The following is a 20,832-nucleotide window of genomic DNA, read 5'->3' as shown; positions in this document are numbered from 1 at the left end:
TCCTCACTCATTCTCTCCATGTGCCCAAACCACTTCAAGACACCCTCTTCTGCTCTCTCAACCAGGCTCTTTTTATTTCCACACATCTCTCTTACCCTTACGTTACTCACTCGATCAAACCACCTCACACCACACATTGTCCTCAAACATCTCATTTCCAGCACATCCATCCTCCTGCGCACAACTCTATCCATAGCCCACGCCTCGCAACCATACAACATTGTTGGAACCACTATTCCTTCAAACATACCCATTTTTGCTTTCCGAGATAATGTTCTCGACTTCCACACATTCTTCAAGGCCCCCAGAATTTTCGCCCCCTCCCCCACCCTATGATCCACTTCCGCTTCCATGGTTCCATCCGCTGCCAGATCCACTCCCAGATATCTAAAACACTTCACTTCCTCCAGTTTTTCTCCATTCAAACTCACCTCCCAATTGACTTGACCCTCAACCCTACTGTACCTAATAACCTTGCTCTTATTCACATTTACTCTTACCTTTCTTCTTCCACACACTTTACCAAACTCAGTCACCAGCTTCTGCAGTTTCTCACATGAATCAGCCACCAGCGCTGTATCATCAGCGAACAACAACTGACTCACTTCCCAAGCTCTCTCATCCCCAACAGACTTCATACTTGCCCCTCTTTCCAAAACTCTTGCATTTACCTCCCTAACAACCCCATCCATAAACAAATTAAACAACCATGGAGACATCACACACCCCTGCCGCAAACCTACATTCACTGAGAACCAATCACTTTCCTCTCTTCCTACACGTACACATGCCTTACATCCTCGATAAAAACTTTTCACTGCTTCTAACGACTTTCCTCCCACACCATATATTCTTAATACCTTCCACAGAGCATCTCTATCAACTCTATCATATGCCTTCTCCAGATCCATAAATGCTACATACAAATCCATTTGCTTTTCTAAGTATTTCTCACATACATTCTTCAAAGCAAACACCTGATCCACGCATCCTCTACCACTTCTGAAACCACACTGCTCTTCCCCAATCTGATGCTCTGTACATGCCTTCACCCTCTCAATCAATACCCTCCCATATAATTTACCAGGAATACTCAACAAACTTATACCTCTGTAATTTGAGCACTCACTCTTATCCCCTTTGCCTTTGTACAATGGCACTATGCACGCATTCCGCCAATCCTCAGGCACCTCACCATGAGTCATACATACATTAAATAACCTTACCAACCAGTCAACAATACAGTCACCCCCTTTTTTAATAAATTCCACTGCAATACCATCCAAACCTGCTGCCTTGCCGGCTTTCATCTTCCGCAAATCTTTCACTACCTCTTCTCTGTTTACCAAATCATTTTCCCTAACCCTCTCACTTTGCACACCACCTCGACCAAAACACCCTATATCTGCCACTCTATCATGAAACACATTCAACAAACCTTCAAAATCCTCACTCCATCTCCTTCTCACATCACCACTACTTGTTATCACCTCCCCATTTGCGCACTTCACTGAAGTTCCCATTTGCTCCCTTGTCTTACGCACTTTATTTACCTCCTTCCAGAACATCTTTTTATTCTCCCTAAAATTTAATGATACTCTCTCACCCCAACTCTCATTTGCCCTTTTTTCACCTCTTGCACCTTTCTCTTGACCTCCTGTCTCTTTCTTTTATACATCTCCCACTCAATTGCATTTTTTCCCTGCAAAAATCGTCCAAATGCCTCTCTCTTCTCTTTCACTAATACTCTTACTTCTTCATCCCACCACTCACTACCCTTTCTAATCAACCCACCTCCCACTCTTCTCATGCCACAAGCATCTTTTGCGCAATCCATCACTGATTCCCTAAATACATCCCATTCCTCCCCCACTCCCCTTACTTCCATTGTTCTCACCTTTTTCCATTCTGTACTCAGTCTCTCCTGGTACTTCCTCACACAGGTCTCCTTCCCAAGCTCACTTACTCTCACCACCCTCTTCACCCCAACATTCACTCTTCTTTTCTGAAAACCCATACAAATCTTCACCTTAGCCTCCACAAGATAATGATCAGACATCCCTCCAGTTGCACCTCTCAGCACATTAACATCCAAAAGTCTCTCTTTCGCACGCCTGTCAATTAACACGTAATCCAATAACGCTCTCTGGCCATCTCTCCTACTTACATAAGTATACTTATGTATATCTCGCTTTTTAAACCAGGTATTCCCAATTATCAGCACATAAATCTACAAGCTCTTCACCATTTCCATTTACAACACTGAACACCCCATGTATACCAATTATTCCCTCAACTGCCACATTACTCACCTTTGCATTCAAATCACCCAACACTATAACCCGGTCTCGTGCATCAAAACCACTAACACACTCATTCAGCTGCTCCCAAAACACTTGCCTCTCATGATCTTTCTTCTCATGCCCAGGTGCATATGCACCAATAATCACCCACCTCTCTCCATCAACTTTCAGTTTTACCCATATTAATCGAGAATTTACTTTCTTACATTCTATCACATACTCCCACAACTCCTGTTTCAGGAGTATTGCTACTCATTCCCTTGCTCTTGTCCTCTCACTAACCCCTGACTTTACTCCCCAGACATTCCCAAACCACTCTTCCCCTTTACCCTTGAGCTTCGTTTCACTCAGAGCCAAAACATCCAGGTTCCTTTCCTCAAACATACTACCTATCTCTCCTTTTTTCACATCTTGGTTACATCCACACACATTTAGGCACCCCACTCTGAGCCTTCGAGGAGGATGAGCACTCCCCGCGTGACTCCTATATATATATATATATATATATATATATATATATATATATATATATATATGTAGGTTTGCGGCAGGGGTGTGTGATGTCTCCATGGTTGTTTAATTTGTTTATGGATGGGGTTGTTAGGGAGGTAAATGCAAGAGTTTTGGAAAGAGGAGCAAGTATGAAGTCTGTTGGGGATGAGAGAGCTTGGGAAGTGAGTCAGTTGTTGTTCGCTGATGTTACAGCGCTGGTGGCTGATTCATGTGAGAAACTGCAGAAGCTGGTGACTGAGTTTGGAAAAGTGTGTGGAAGAAGAAAGTTAAGAGTAAATGTGAATAAGAGCAAGGTTATTAGGTACAGTAGGGTTGAGGGTCAAGTCAATTGGGAGGTGAGTTTGAATGGAGAAAAACTGGAGGAAGTGAAGTGTTTTAGATATCTGGGAGTGGATCTGGCAGCGGATGGAACCATGGAAGCGGAAGTGGATCATAGGGTGGGGGAGGGGGCGAAAATCCTGGGAGCCTTGAAGAATGTGTGGAAGTCGAGAACATTATCTCGGAAAGCAAAAATGGGTATGTTTGAAGGAATAGTGGTTCCAACAATGTTGTATGGTTGCGAGGCGTGGGCTATGGATAGAGTTGTGCGCAGGAGGATGGATGTGCTGGAAATGAGATGTTTGAGGACAATGTGTGGTGTGAGGTGGTTTGATCGAGTGAGTAACGTAAGGGTAAGAGAGATGTGTGGAAATAAAAAGAGCGTGGTTGAGAGAGCAGAAGAGGGTGTTTTGAAGTGGTTTGGGCACATGGAGAGGATGAGTGAGGAAAGATTGACCAAGAGGATATATGTGTCGGAGGTGGAGGGAACAAGGAGAAGAGGGAGACCAAATTGGAGGTGGAAAGATGGAGTGAAAAAGATTTTGTGTGATCGGGGCCTGAACATGCAGGAGGGTGAAAGGAGGGCAAGGAATAGAGTGAGTTGGAGCGATGTGGTATACCGGGGTTGACGTGCTGTCAGTGGATTGAAGCAGGGCATGTGAAGCGTCTGGGGTAAACCGTGGAAGGCTGTGTAGGTATGTATATTTGCGTGTGTGGACGTATGTATATACATGTGTATGGGGGGGGGGGGTTGGGCCATTTCTTTCGTCTGTTTCCTTGCGCTACCTCGCAAACGCGGGAGACAGCGACAAAGTATAATAAATAAATAAATAAATATATATATATATATATATATATATATATATATATATATATATATATATATATATATATATATATATGTGTGTGTGTGTGTGTGTGTGTGTGTGTAAACGTTTTTAAAGTATATATGGCGAGTGAAATATTTACGTCTCTACTTGGCTTAATTAACTATTTTTTTTTTTTAAAGAAGTAATTTCACCGTTTGAGGTCACCACTAATTTGCATATGAAAGGTTGGAACGGGTCTAGGGTAGCGACCAGCCCTTGGCCAATGGGCTCTTGGCGAACACTTGTGTCAACAGTACATTTAATACGAAAATTGTCCTTTTTTTTTTTCCACACTTGATCGCCGTCTTCGTGTCAGCGAGGTACCTCCAGTCCCTAGCTGTCATTTGTAATGCACCGAAACCACAGCTCCCTCTCCACAACCAAGCCCCACAGACGTTACCATGATTGACCCAGGTTGCTTCACATGCCCTAATTTAGTTCTCTGACAACACGTCGCTCCCTGTATATCACATCGCTCCAATTCATTTCGTATCCCTTGCACGCTTTACTCAACAATGAGAGCTCATTTCAAGAGCTCTTTAGTTACTCCCATAATTTCCTGAGCTTCAAATTCAAGGCAGGAAATACGAGAATACGAAACTTCAGCGTCTCACACACCCCTTCTCCCACCTTTAAGACATTGCAAGATATTTACACGCGTATCTTCAGACACCTCCAGAGGTAAGGATGAAGAAAACGGAGACATTCTCCTTATCTTTATTACGGTTACAGACATCGAGAAATCTTGAGTTCGTTTAGAAAAATGGAATGATTTCGCTGATCTGGGCTACTTGAAGTGGAGGTGGAATAGGTGTCTAGCTCGGGGCGCCAACCTGAAAAATAGTCATCTGATAGATAGATAGATAGATAGATGGATAGATGATAGAAGAGAGAGAGAGAGAGAGAGAGAGAGAGAGAGAGAGAGAGAGAGAGAGAGAGAGAGGCTTATGGTGGTACAGTTCGTATCTGGTGAAATGGCTGTGGCTTCGGTATGATTCCTGCATTCAATTTTAACTTGATTTTTCTCTCTGATCAAATTTTGGAAGTTCTTCTGATATTTGTGGATACATATCTCTTGATGCTCAGCAATGTATAAAGTTAATGAGGAAAGATGATAAGTCAGGTGTATATGTTATCTTGATGCTCTGAAATTCCCATTTGTTTCCTTGTCTTCCTCACTTTATTTACCTCCTTCCAAAACATCTTTTTATTCTTCCTAAAATTTGATGATACTCTCTCACCCCCACTCTCATTTGCTCTCTTTTTCACCTCTTCCACCTTTCTCTTGACCTCCTGTCTCTTTCGTTTGTACATCTCCCACTCATTTGCATTATTTTCACGCAAAAATCGTCCAAATGCCTCTCTCTCCTCTTTCACTCATAATCTTACTTCTTCATCCCACCACTCACTACCCTTTCTAATCTGCCCACCTCCAACGCTTCTCATGCCACAAGCATCTTTTGCGCAGTCCATCACTGATTCCCTAAATACATCCCATTCCTCCCCCACTTCCCTTACGTCCTTTGTTCTTACGTTTTTCCATTCTGTACTCAGTCTGTCCTGGTACTTCCTCACACAAGTCTCCTTACCAAGCTCACTTACTCTCACCACTCTCTTCACCCCAACATTCTCTCTTCTTTTCTACCTTCGCCTCCACAAGATAATGCTCAGACATCCCTCCAGTTACACCTCTCAGCACATTAACACCCAAAAGTCTGTCTTTTGCGCGCCTATCAATTAACACGTAATCCAATAAAACTCTCTGGTCATCTCTCCCACTTACATACGTATACTTATGTATTTCTCTTTTTAAACCAGGTATTCCCAATCACCAGTCCTTTTTCAGCACATAAATCTACAAGCTTTTCACCATTTCCATTTACAACACTGAACACCCCATGTATTCCAGTTATTCCCTCAACTGCCACATTACTCACCTTTGCATTCAAATCACACATCACTATAACCCGGTCTCGTGCATCAAAAATACTAACACACTCATTGAGCTGCTCAAAAAAAAAAAAAAAAAAAAAATATATATATATATATATATATATATATATATATATATATATATATATATATATTTATATATATATATATATATATATATATATATATATATATATATATATATATATATATATATATATGGTGTAGGAGGAAAGTTGTTAGAAGCAGTGAAAAGTTTTTATCGAGGATGTAAGGCATGTGTACGTGTAGGAAGAGAGGAAAGTGATTGGTTCTCAGTGAATGTAGGTTTGCGGCAGGGGTGTGTGATGTCTCCATGGTTGTTTAATTTGTTTATGGATGGGGTTGTTAGGGAGGTAAATGCAAGAGTTTTGGAAAGAGGGGCAAGTATGAAGTCTGTTGGGGATGAGAGAGCTTGGGAAGTGAGTCAGTTGTTGTTCGCTGATGATACAGCGCTGGTGGCTGATTCATGTGAGAAACTGCAGAAGCTGGTGACTGAGTTTGGTAAAGTGTGTGGAAGAAGAAAGTTAAGAGTAAATGTGAATAAGAACAAGGTTATTAGGTACAGTAGGGTTGAGGGTCAAGTCAATTGGGAGGTGAGTTTGAATGGAGAAAAACTGGAGGAAGTAAAGTGTTTTAGATATCTGGGAGTGGATCTGGCAGCGGATGGAAACATGGAAGCGGAAGTGGATCATAGGGTGGGGGAGGGGGCGAAAATTCTGGGGGCCTTGAAGAATGTGTGGAAGTCGAGAACATTATCTCGGAAAGCAAAAATGGGTATGTTTGAAGGAATAGTGGTTCCAACAATGTTGTATGGTTGCGAGGCGTGGGCTATGGATAGAGTTGTGCGCAGGAGGATGGATGTGCTGGAAATGAGATGTTTGAGGACAATGTGTGGTGTGAGGTGGTTTGATCGAGTGAGTAACGTAAGGGTAAGAGAGATGTGTGGAAATAAAAAGAGCGTGGTTGAGAGAGCAGAAGAGGGTGTTTTGAAGTGGTTTGGGCACATGGAGAGAATGAGTGAGGAAAGATTGACCAAGAGGATATATGTGTCGGAGGTGGAGGGAACGAGGAGAAGAGGGAGACCAAATTGGAGGTGGAAAGATGGAGTGAAAAAGATTTTGTGTGATCGGGGCCTGAACATGCAGGAGGGTGAAAGGAGGGCAAGGAATAGAGTGAATTGGAGCGATGTGGTATACCGGGGTTGACGTGCTGTCATTGGATTGAATCAAGGCATGTGAAGCGTCTGGGGTAAACCATGGAAAGCTGTGTAGGTATGTATATTTGCGTGTGTGGACGTATGTATATACATGTGTATGGGGGGGGGTTGGGCCATTTCTTTCGTCTGTTTCCTTGCGCTACCTCGCAAACGCGGGAGACAGCGACAAAGTATAATAATATAAAAATATATATATATATATAAATATATATATATATATATATATATATATATATATATATATATATATATATATATATATATTCTTATATTTATTTTGCTTTGTCGCTGTCTCCCGCATTTGCGAGGTAGCGCAAGGTACCAGAAGAAAGAAATGGCCCAACCCACCCCCATATACATGTATATACACACACGTCCACACACGCAAATATACATACCTATACATCTCAATGTACACATATATATACACACACAGACACATACATATATACCCATGCACACAATTCACACTGTCTGCCTTTATTCATTCTCATCGCCACCTCGCCACACATGGAATACCATCCCCCTCCCCCCTCATGTGTGCGAGGTAGCGCTAGGAAAAGATAACAAAGGCCCCATTCGTTCACACTCAGTCTCTAGCTGTCATGCAATAATGCCCGAAACCACAGCTCCCTTTCCACATCCAGGCCCCACAGAACTTTCCATGGTTTACCCCAGACGCTTCACATGCCCTGATTCAATCCACTGACAGCACGTCAACCCCGGTATACCACATCGATCCAATGCACTCTATTCCTTGCCCGCCTTTCACCCTCCTGCATGTTCAGGCCCCGATCACTCAAAATCTTTTTCACTCCATCTTTCCCCCTCCAATTTGGTCTCCCACTTCTCCTCATTCCCTCCACCTCCGACACATATATCCTTTTGGTCAGTCTTTCCTCACTCATTTTCTCCATGTGACCAAACTATTTCAAAACACCCTCTTCTGCTATCTCAACCACACTCTTTTTATTGCCACACATCTCTCTTACCCTATCATTACTTACTCTATCAAACCACCTCACACCACATATTGTCCTCAAACATCTCATTTCCAGCACATCCACCCTCCTCCGCACAACTCTATCTATAGCCCACGCCTCGGAACCATATAACATTGTTGGAACCACTATTCCTTTAAACATACCCATTTTTGGTTTCCCGAAATAATGTTCTCGACTTCCATACATTCTTCAACGCTCCCAGAACTTTCGCCCCCTTCCCCACCCTATGATTCATTCCCTTTTTTTAATAAATTCCACTGCAATATTATCCAAACCCACTGCCTTGCCGGCTTTCATCTTCCGCAAAGCTTTTATTACCTCTTCTCTGTTTACCAAATCATTCTCCCTGACCCTCTCACTTTGCACACCACCTCGACCAAAACACCTTATATCTGCCACTCTATCATCAAACACATTCAACAAACCTTCAAAATACTCACTCCATCTCCTTCTCACATCACCACTACTTGTTATCGCCTCCCCATTAGCCCCCTTCACTGAAGTTCCCATTTGTTCCCTTGTCTTGTTCACTTTATTTACCTCCTTCTAAAACATCTTTTAATTTATGTATTCTCCGTAAAATTTAATGATACTCTCACCCCAACTCTCACTTGCCCTCTTTTTCACCTCTTGCACCTTTCTCTTGACCTCCTGCCTCTTTCTTTTGTACATCTCCCACTTATTTGCGTTATTTCCCTGCAAAAGTCGTCCAAATGCCTCTCTCTTCTCTTTCACTAATAATCTTACTTCTTCATCCCACCACTCACTACCCTTTCTAATCTGACCACCTCCCTAGTTAGCGCTAGGAACAGACGAAAGAAAGGCCCAACCCACCCACACGCACATGTATATACATACACGTCCACACATGCAAATATACATACCTATATATCTCAACGTATACATATATATGCACACACAGACATTTACATTTATACACATGTACATAATTCATACTGTCTGCCTTTATTCATTCCTATCGCCACCCCGCCACACATGGAATAACCACCTCCTCCCCCCTCATGTGTGCAAGGTAGCGCTAGGAAGAGACAACAAAGGCCACATTCGTTCGCACTCAGTCTCTAGCTGTCACGTAATAATGCACTGAAACCACAGCTCCCTTTCCACATCCAGGCCTCACAGAACTTTCCATGGTTTACCCCAAACGCTTCACACGCCCTGGTTCAATCCATTGACAGCACGTCGACCCCGGTATACCACATCGTTCCAATTCACTCTATACCTTGCACGTCTTTCACCCTCCTGCATGTTCAGGCCCCGATCAATCAAAATCTTTTTCACTCCATCTTTCCACCTCCATTTTGGTCTCCCACTTCTCCTCGTTCCCTCCACCTCTGACACATATATCCTCTTTGTCAATCTTTCCTCTCTCATTCTCTCCATGTGACCAAACCATTACAAAACACCCTCTTTTTACTCTCTCAACCACACTCTTTTTATTACCACACATCTCTCTTACCCTATTATTAGGGTATATATATATATATACATATATATATATATATATATATATATATATATATATATATATATATATATATATATATATATATATATATATATACACCCTAACCTTAGCTAGGTACCCATTTTATCGACCAATTCCAAGGGGTGGATGAACAGTTGGGTTGACTGTGGACCGACTGCCGTAACCTAGATTCGAACCTATACGTTCGACCCTTGGCTGGCCCGTGGATGCTCCCCGCTACTAGACTACAAGAAGACCATACTTCGCTGAGATTCAAATGTGTAATTTACATGCAATGGGAGGAGGCATTGTTGCCAACTGGCTCTGCTGGAGAAGGCACCTCCTTCCTCACCTGTGCCATGCGTGTGAATTAACCTCTCTGACGCCGTGAGTGGGTCATGACCTCAGCGCCCAGGACAGCTGTGGAGATGGCAACGCCGACGGCCACGATGAAGAAAGCAGCCTGGAGGGACGTGAGAATGGAGTTTAAGGACTTTGTTTTGATGTTGTCACACTCGCGGCATTCTGTCTGTATGTCTTTCTCTCTGTCCACAGTTCATCCACCTGTTCATCCTCTCCTCGAAATATAGGTAACTGGTTTCGGGTACAAAGCGTGCAAGGAATAGAGTGAATTGGAACGATGTGGTATACCGGGGTCGACGTCCTGTCAATGGATTGAACCAGGGCATGTGAAGCGTCTGGGTTAAACCATGGAAAGTTTGGTGGGGCCTGGATGTGGAAAGGGAGCTCTGGTTTCGGTGCGTTATACTGAGTGTGAACGGATGTAGCCTTTGTTGTCTGTTTTCCTGGCGCTACCTCGCTGAAGCCGGGAATAGCGATTCTGTTTCCTGAGGTGCGACGTAGCGCCAGGAATGGATTAAGGCAAGCAAGTATGAATATTTACATGTGTATATATGTATATGTTATATATTTGTATTTATATATGCGTGTATGGGCGTTTATATATATATATATATATTTATATATATATATATATATATATATATATATATATATATATATATATATATATATATATATATATATATTTTGTGCTTTGTCGCTGTCTCCCGCGTTTGCGAGGTAACGCAAGGAAACAGACGAAAGAAATGGCCCAATCCAACCCCATACACATGTATATACATACGTCCACACATGCAAATATACATACCTACACAGCTTTCCATGGTTTACCCCAGACGCTTCACATGCCCTGATTCAATCCACTGACAGCACGTCAACCCCGGTATACCACATCGATCCAATTCACTCTATTCCTTGCCCTCCTTTCACCCTCCTGCATGTTCAGGCCCCGATCACACAAAATCTTTTTCACTCCATCTTTCCACCTCCAATTTGGTCTCCCTCTTCTCCTCGTTCCCTCCACCTCCGACACATATATCCTCTTGGTCAATCTTTCCTCACTCATTCTCTCCATGTGCCCAAACCATTTGAAAACACCCTCTTCTGCTCTCTCAACCACGCTCTTTTTATTTCCACACATCTCTCTTACCCTTACATTACTTACTCGATCAAACCACCTCACACCACATATTGTCCTCAAACATCTCATTTCCAGCACATCCACCCTCCTCCGCACAACTCTATCTATAGCCCACGCTTCGCAACCATACAACATTGTTGGAACCACTATTCCCTCAAACATACCAATTTTTGCTTTCCGAGATAATGTTCTCGACTTCCAAACATTCTTCAAGGCTCCCAGGATTTTCGCCCCCTCCCCCACCCTATGATTCACTTCCGCTTCCATGGTTCCATCCGCTGCCAAATCCACTCCCAGATATCTAAAACACTTCTTCTCCAGTTTTTCTCCATTCAAACTTACCTCCCAATTGACTTGACCCTCAACCCTACTGTACCTAATAACCTTGCTCTTATTCACATTTACTCTTATCTTTCTTTCGCACACTTTACCAGACTCAGTCACCAGCTTCTGCAGTTTCTCACATGAATCAGCCACCAGCGCTGTATCATCAGCGAACAACAACTGACTCACTTCCCAAGATCTCTCATCCCCAACAGACTGCATACTTGCCCCTCTTTCCAAAACTCTTGCATTCACCTCCCTAACAACCCCATCCATTAACAAATTAAACAACCATGGAGACATCACACATCCCTGCCGCAAACCTACATTCACTGAGAACCAATCACTTTTCTCTCTTCCTACACGTACACATGCCTTACATCCTCTATAAAAACTTTTCACTGCTTCTAACAACTTGCCTCCCACACCATATATTTTTAATACCTTCCACAGAGCATCTCTATCAACTCTATCATATGCCTTCTCCAGATCCATAAATGCTACATACAAATCCATTTGCTTTTCTAAGTATTTCTCACATACATTTTTCAAAGCAAACACCTGATCCACACACACACACACACACACACACATATATATATATATATATATATATATATATATATATATATATATATATATATATATATATATATATATATCCCTGGAGATAGGGGAAAAAGAGTACTTTCCACGCATTCCTCACGTGTCGTAGAAGGCGACTAAATGGGACTGGAGCGGGGGACTGGCAACCCTCCCCTCGTTCTATTTTAAGTTTCTACAAGGGGAAACAGAAGAAGGAGTCACACGGGGAGTGCTCATCCTCCTCGAAGGCTCAGATTGGGGTGTCGAAATGTGTGTGGATGTAACCAAGATGAGAGAAAAGGAGAGATAGGTAGTATGTTTGAGGAAAGGAACCTGGATATTTTGGCTCTGAGTGAAACGAAGCTCAAGGGTAAAGGGGAAGAGTGGTTTGTGAATGTCTTGGGAGTAAAGTCAAGGGTTAGTGAGAGGACAATAGCAAGGGAAGGAGTAGCACTACTCCTGAAACAGGAGTGGTTGGAGTATGTGATAGAGTGTAAGAAAGTAAATTGTAGATTGATATGGGTAAAACTGAAAGTGGATGGAGAGAGATGGATGGTTATCGGTGCATATGCACTTGGGCATGAGAAGAAAGATCATGAGAAACAAGTGTTTTGGAAGCAGCTGAGCGAGTGTGTTAGTAGTTTTGATGCACAAGACCGGGTTAAAGTGATGGGTGATTTGAATGCAAAGGTGAGTAATGTGGCAGTTGAGGGAATAATTGGTGTACATGGTGTGATCAGTGTTGTAAATGGAAATGAAGAGCTTGTAGATTTATGTGCTGAAAAAGGACTGGTGATTGGGAATACCTGGTTTAAAAAGAGAGAGATTTAAGTATACGTATGTAAGATTGCCAGAGAGCGTTACTGGCGCGCGAAAGAGAGACTTTTGGATGTAAATGTGCAGAGAGGTGCAACTGGAGGGATGTCTGATTATTATCTTGTGGAGGCGAAAGTGAAGATTTGTATAAGTTTTCAGAAAAGAAGAGAGAATGGTTGGGTGAAAAGAATGGTGAGAGTAAGTGAGCTTGGAGTACCAGGACAGACTGAGTACAGAATGGAAAATGGTGAGAACAAAGGACGTAAGGGGAGTAGGGGAGGAATGGGATGTATTTCGGGAAGCAGTGATGGCTTGCGCAAAAGATGCTTGTGGCATGAGAAGCATGGGAGGTGGACAGATTAGAAAGGGTAGTGAGGGGTGGGATGAAGTAAGATTATTAGTGAAAGAGAAGAGAGAGGCATTTAGGCGATTTTTGCAGGAAAAAATGCAAATGAGTGTGGGATGTATAAAAGAAAGAGGCAGGAGGTCAAGAGAAAGGTGCAAGAGGTGAAAAAGAGGGCAAATGAGAGTTGGAGTTAGAGTATCATCATATTTTTGGGAGAATAAAAAGATGTTTTGGAAGAAGGTAAATAAAGTGCGTAAGACAAGTGAACAAATGGGAACTTCAGTGAAGGGGGCAAGTGGGGAGGTGATATCAAGTAGTGGTGATGTAAGAAGGAGATGGAGTGAGTATTTTGAAGGTTTGTTGAATGTGTTTAATGATAGAGTGGCAGATATAGGGTGTTTTGGTCGAGTTGGTGTGCAAAGTGAGAGGGTTAGGGAAAATGATTTGGTAAACAGAGAATAGGTAGTGAAAGCTTTGCGGAAGATGAAAGCTGGCAAGGCAGTAGGTTTGGATGGTATTGCAGTGGAATTTATTAAAAAAGGGGGTGACTGTATTGTTGACTGGTTGGTAAGGTTGTTTAATGTATGTATGGCTCATGGTTAGGTGCCTGAGGATTGGCGGAATGCTTGCGTAGTGCCATTGTGCAAAGGCATAAGGGATAAAAGTGAGTGCTCAGATTACAGAGGTCTAAGTATGTTGAGTATTCCTGGTAAATTATATGGGAGGGTATTGATTGAGAGGGTGAAGGCATGTACAGAGCATCAGATTGGGGAAGAGCAGTATGGTTTCAGAAGTGGTAGAGGATGTGTGGATCAGGTGTTTGCTTTGAAGAATGTATGTGAGAAATACTTAAAAAAGAAATGGATTTGTATGTAGCATTTATGGATCTAGAGAAGGCATATGATAGAGTTGATAGAGATGCTCTGTGGAAGGTATTAAGAATATATGGTGTAGGAGGCAAGTTGGTAGAAGCAGTGAAAAGTTTTTTATCGAGGATGTAAGGCATGTGTACGTGTAGGAAGAGAGGAAAGTGATTGGTTCTCAGTGAATGTAGGTTTGCGGCAGAGGTGTGTGATGTCTCCATGGTTGTTTAATTTGTTTATGGATGGGGTTATTAGGGAGGTGAATGCAAGAGTTTTGGAAAGAGGGGCAAGTATGCAGTATGCATTCTGTTGTGTGTATATACATACACATCCACACACGCAAATATACATACATATACATCTCAACGCGTACATATATATACACACAGAGATATATACATATATACGCATGCACATAATTCATACTGTCTGCCTTTATTCATTCCCATCGCCATCCCGCCACCCATGAAAATAACCATCCCCTCCCCCCAAAATGCGCGAGGTAGCGCTAGGAAACGATAACAAAGGCCACTTTCGTTCACATTCAGTCTCTAGCTGTCATGTAATAATGCACCGAAACCACAGCTCCCTTTCCACATCCAGGCACCACAGAACTTTCCATGGTTTACCCCAGACGCTTCACATGCCCTGGTTCAATCCATTGACAGCACGTCGACCCCGGTATACCACATCGTTTCAATTCACTATTTTCCTTGCACACCTTCCACCCTCCTGCATGATCAGGCCCTGATCACTCAAAATCTTTTTCACTCCATCTTTCCACCTCCAATTTGGTCTCCCACTTCTCGTTCCCTCCACCTCTGACACATATATCCTCTTAGTCAATCTTTCCTCTTTCATTCTCTCCATGTGACCAAACCATTTCAACACACCCTCTTCTGCTCTCTCTTACCCTATCATTACTTACTCGATAAAACCACCTCACACCACATATAGTCCTCAAACATCTCATTTCCAGCACATCCACCCTCTTCTGCACGACTCTATCCATAGCCCACGCCTCACAGCCATATAACATTGTTGGAACCACTGTTCCTTCAAACATACCCATTTTTGCTCTCCGAGATAATGTTCTCGACTTCCTCACATTCTTCAACGCTCCCAGAATTTTCGCCCCCTCCCCCACCCTGTGATTCACTTCCGCTTCCATGATTCCATCCACTGCCAATTGCACTCCCAGATATCTAAAACACTTCACTTCCTCCAGTTTTTCTCAATTCAAACTTACTTCCCAATTAACTTGTCCCTCAACCCTACTGTACCTAATAACCTTGCTCTTATTCACATTTACTCTCAGCTTTCTTCTTTCACACACTTTACCAAACTCAGTCACCAGCTTCTGCAGTTTCTCACACGAATCAGCCACCAGCGCTGTATCATCAGCGAACAACAACTGACTTACTTCCCAAGCTCTCTCATCCACAAGAGACTGCATAATTGCCCCTCTTTCCAAAACTCTTGCATTTACTCCCCTAACAACCCCATCCATAAACAAATTAAACAACCATGGAGACATCACACACCCCTGCCGCAAACCAACATTCACTGAGAACCAATCACTTTCCTCTCTTCCTACACGTACACACGCCATACATCCTCGATAAAATCTTTTCACTGTCTCTAACAACTTTCCTCCCACACTATATATTCTTAATACCTTCCGCATAGCATCTCTATCAACTCTATCATATGCCCTCTCTAGATCCATAAATGCTACATACAAATCCATTTGCTTTTCTGAGTATTTCTCACATACATTCTTCAAAGCAAACACCTGATCCACACATCCTCTACCACTTCTGAAACCACACTGCTCTTCCCCAATCTGATCCTCTGTACATGCCTTCACCCTCTCAATCAATACCCTCCCATATAATTTACCAGGAATACTCAACAAACTTATACCTCTGTAATTTGAGCACTCACTTTTATCCCCTTTGCCTTTATACAGTGGCACTATGCAAGCATTCCGCCAATCCTCAGGCACCTCACCATGAGTCATACATACATTAAATAACCTTACCAACCAGTCAACAATACAGTCACCCCGTTTTTTAATAGATTCCATTGCAATACCATCCAAACCTGCTGCCTTGCCGGCTTTCATCTTCCGCAAAGCTTTTACTACCTCTTCTCTGTTTACCAAATCATTCTCCCTATCCCTCACCCTCTGTGGTTAGGTTCACTTCGTGTCTTATAGTGTAGAGGCAAAAAAGAAAGCATAACTCGTCCATGCCGAAGGGGTCAAGTTTCAGGTGGGACGGTGGCTAAAGACTGAGTTGTTTCGTGATTTTCGGGTCATTTCCTTGTGCATTAGTCAGTGTTGTGTTTGATGGGTCCTTTTATTTCTCCTTCAGGTTTTGGTTGATAGTGACTTAGTAGTTGGTATTAGAATGGGTTTTAGTGTTGCTGTCCAGAAGAGCCCTAAGCACAATAAAGATGGGATTGTATTTGGGGAAAATCCTAGCATTATAACCACATCAAAACATAAAGAAAAAAGTTGTTGAAGACTCAGCTAACTACCCAGGTCAACCCCCGACACCTAACCCATTTTAATCACTCTCTTACAAGGGTTCCGACCAGACACAGCAGACAGTGCTGGGCCTAGAGAGAAAGGTGCTGGACGGCGGGACTCTAGTGTGATGTTGGGATTTAAATGACTTTTTTTTAAGTTCTTGCAGCACCTGATGATGAGGTGGACTGTCTCCACGAAACATGTCGTGGCACATGTATACAACATGTTAGATAATATTGTATGAACTCCTACTGGAGTGTGATTACACCTTCATACTGTCGTTACGGGCCATTGTGATCCTCTCTCTCTCTCTCTCTCTCTCTCTCTCTCTCTCTCTCTCTCTCTCTCTCTCTCTCTCTCTCTCTCTCTCTCTCTCTCTCTCTGTCTGTCTGTCTGACCGTCTGTCTGTCTATCTATCTGTCTACCTATCTATTTATCTATATATATATATATATATATATATATATATATATATATATATATATATATATATATATATATATATATAATTTTTTTTTTTTTTTTTTTTTTTGCTTTGTCGCTGTCTCCCGAGTTTGCGAGGTAGCGCAAGGAAACAGACTAAAGAAATGGCCCAACCCACCCCCCATACACATGTATATACATACGTCCACACACGCAAATATACATACCTACACAGCTTTCCATGGTTTACCCCAGACGCTTCACATGCCCTGATTCAATCCACTGACAGCACGTCAACCCCGGTATACCACATCGCTCCAATTCACTCTATTTCTTGCCCTCCTTTCACCCTCCTGCATGTTCAGGCCCCGATCACTCAAAATCTTTTTCACTCCATCTTTCCACCTCCAATTTGGTCTCCCTCTTCTCCTCGTTCCCTCCACCTCCGACACATATATCCTCTTGGTCAATCTTTCCTCACTCATTCTCTCCATGTGCCCAAACCACTTCAAAACACCCTCTTCTGCTCTCTCAACCACGCTCTTTTTATTTCCACACATCTCTCTTACCCTTACGTTACTCACTCGATCAAACCACTTCACACCACACATTGTCCTCAAACATCTCATTTCCAGCACATCCATCCTCCTGCGCACAACTCTATCCATAGCCCACGCCTCGCAACCATACAACATTGTTGAAACCACTATTCCTTCAAACATACCCATTTTTGCTTTCCGAGATAATGTTCTCGACTTCCACACATTCTTCAAGGCCCCCAGAATTTTCGCCCCCTCCCCCACCCTATGATCCACCTCCGCTTCCATGGTCCCATCCGCTGCCAGATCCACTCCCAGATATCTAAAACACTTCACTTCCTCCAGTTTTTCTCCATTCAAACTCACCTCCCAATTGACTTGACCCCCAACCCTACTGTACCTAATAACCTTGCTCTTATTCACATTTACTCTTAACTTTCTTCTTCCACACACTTTACCAAACTCATTCACCAGCTTCTGCAGTTTCTCACATGAATCAGCCACCAGCGCTGTATCATCAGCGAACAACAACTGACTCACTTCCCAAGCTCTCTCATCCCCAACAGACTTCATACTTGCCCCTCTTTCCAAAACTCTTGCATTTACCTCCCTAACACCCCCATCCATAAACAAATTAAACAACCATGGAGACATCACACACCCCTGCCGCAAACCTACATTCACGGAGAACCAATCACTTTCCTCTCTTCCTACACGTACACATGCCTTACATCCTCGATAAAAACTTTTCACTGCTTCTAACAACTTGCCTCCCACACCATATATTCTTAATACCTTCCACAGAGCATCTCTATCAACTCTATCATATGCCTTCTCCAGATCCATATATATATATATATATATATATATATATATATATATATATATATATATATATACTATTTATACTATTCGCCAATTCCCGCTTTAGCGAGGTAGCGTTCAAACAGAGGACTGGGCCTTTGAGGGAATATCCTCACTTGGCCCCCTCCTCTGCTCCTTCTTTTCGAAGAGTAAAAACTGGAGGGGAGGATATCCAGCCTCCCCCACGCTCCCTCCTCTTTTAGTTGCTTTGTACGACACGCAGGGGAATACGTGGCAAGTATTCTCTCTCCTCTATATACACACAGAGAGAGAGAGAGAGAGAGAGAGAGAGAGAGAGAGAGAGTCTGTCTCTCTCTCTCGGCCAATACCTGTAGATGGTTTAGGGTGATGGCTCGGGGTCCTGCGTCGTCAGTGCCTGTAGAGACGAACTTGTTTACTTTGTGAAGTTCCTCCTGTGCAAACTTATCCACCAGGCCCGCGTCCCTCAGTTGTAGAAGACTGGGCAGAGGGGAAAAGGGGTAATTAAGGGGTCATAATGAGGCATTAGTTAATCAGAGTGGGCAGAGGGGTAATTAAGGGAGTCATAATGAGGCATTAGTTAATCAGAGTGGGCAGAGGGGAAGAGGGGTAATTAAGGGAGTCATAATGAGGCATTAGTTAATCAGAGTGGGCAGAGGGGAAGAGGGGTAATTAAGGGGGTCATAATGAGGCATTAGTTAAGCAGAGGGGCAGAGGGGTAATTAAGGGGTCATAATGAGGCATTAGTAAATCAGAGTGGGCAGAGGGGAAGAGGGTTAATTAAGGGAGTCATAATGAGGCATTAGTTAATCAGAGTGGGCAGAGGAGAGGGGTAATTAAGGGGTCATAATGAGGCATTAGTTAATCAGAGTGGGCAGAGGAGAGGGGTAATTAAGGGGTCATAATGAGGCATTAGTTAATCAGACTGGGCTCAGGGGAAGAGGGGTAATTAAGGGGTCATAATGAGGCATTAGTTAAGCAGAGTGGGCAGAGGGGCAGAGGGGTAATTAAGGGGGTCATAATGAGGCATTAGTTAATCAGAGTGGGCAGCGGAGAGGGGTAATTAAGGGGGCATAATGAGGCATTAGTGAATCAGAGTGGTCAGAGTTGAGGGGTAATTAAGGGAGTCATAATGAGGCATTAGTTAAGCAGAGTGGGCAGAGGGGCAGAGGGGTAATTAAGGGGGTCATAATGAGGCATTAGTTAAGCAGAGTGGGCAGAGGGGTAATTAAGGGAGTCATAATGAGGCATTAGTTAATCAGAGTGGTCAGTGGAGAGGGGTAATTAAGGGAGTCATAATGACGCACTAGTTAATGAGAATAGTCAGGGGAGAGGGGTAATTAAGGGAGTCATAATGAGGCACTAGTTAATCAGAGTGGGCAGAGGGGAAGAGGGGTAATTAAGGGATCATAATGAGGCATTAGTAAATCAGAGTGGGCAGAGGGGAAGAGGGGTAATTGTGGGGTCATAATGAGGCATTAGTGAATCAGAGTGGGAAGAGGGGTAATTAAGGGAGTGTTAATGAGGCATTAGTAAATAAGAATAGTCAGGGGAGAGGTGTAATTAAGGGAGTGTTAATGAGGCACTAGTTAATCAGAGTGGGCAGAGGAGAGGGGTAATTAAGGGTCATAATGAGGCACTAGTTGATGAGAGAAAGAGAGAGAGAGAGAGAGAGAGAGGAATTCCCCCCCCCCCCAAGGCTCTGGTCATCAGTTATTGACGCTACCTCGGTCATGCGGGAAATGGCGACCATTTCAAAAAACACTATGATATTGCTATTCTTTCTTTTTCTCCTGGTTATTATACACCAAGGCACTTTCGATGCGAAACTGCTCCTGGGGTACAGTCCATTTATGAAGACAACTCATTGGAATGATATGATTCCTGTTGTGATATGGCACTTGTGTTTTTATAATCGCTTTTTAGATCGTGTGAAATATTGTAGTAGAGATTTACTTCCTATTCTTTAATGATGGGAGAATCGCATGATGAATATAAATCGTTGGATTCATTCTTCAGGTCAGGAAAAAAAAAAAAAAAAAATGATGTGTTCCAAATGGGCGGATGTGTTACCACTCCATGGTGTTTTGTCCGAAAAATCTCGGGCCCTGGGCATCTTAGTCGTAAACAAATATATCTGTCATCTTCCGGCATATTCCAAACGTTTCTTGCTAGTAAGAGAAGTTATATATGATCTGATATAAAGGCTATGAAATGCTATAATTGGTGTGGCTTATAGTACAAAGCATCCTTACATAGTGTCATGTGTGTTCATGACTATGTTCGCTCAGCGTTCATGGAGGCGTTCAATACGCGAGAGAGATAGATAGATAGATAGATAGAGAGAGAGAGAGAGAGAGAGAGAGA

General features: G+C 42.9%; 2 protein-coding genes across 2 annotated transcripts in view; one reads left to right on the top strand and one right to left on the bottom strand.

Moving 5' to 3' along the window:
- Positions 1-20,832, top strand: part of LOC139745709 (uncharacterized) — a 509,563-nt gene that overhangs the window by 331,629 nt on the left and 157,102 nt on the right. The gene's annotated exons all lie outside the window — the stretch shown is intronic.
- The window catches only part of LOC139745694 (glutamate receptor ionotropic, delta-2-like), a 42,518-nt gene continuing 26,395 nt past the window's right edge, over positions 4,710-20,832 (bottom strand). The window contains exons 5-7 of the mRNA XM_071656132.1: positions 18,816-18,945; positions 10,039-10,149; positions 4,710-4,836 (exon numbers count right to left, since the gene is read on the bottom strand). Of these exons, the coding sequence (XP_071512233.1) occupies positions 10,057-10,149; positions 18,816-18,945 (223 nt within the window). The 3' untranslated portion in view covers positions 4,710-4,836; positions 10,039-10,056. The remainder of the gene's footprint in view (positions 4,837-10,038; positions 10,150-18,815; positions 18,946-20,832) is intronic.

The sequence above is a fragment of the Panulirus ornatus genome, chromosome 62 (genome assembly GCF_036320965.1).
Source record: "Panulirus ornatus isolate Po-2019 chromosome 62, ASM3632096v1, whole genome shotgun sequence".
Taxonomy (NCBI): Eukaryota; Metazoa; Arthropoda; class Malacostraca; order Decapoda; family Palinuridae; genus Panulirus; species Panulirus ornatus.
The sequence above is the reverse complement of the archived record's forward strand: the minus strand, read 5'-3'. Positions and strand labels throughout refer to the sequence as shown.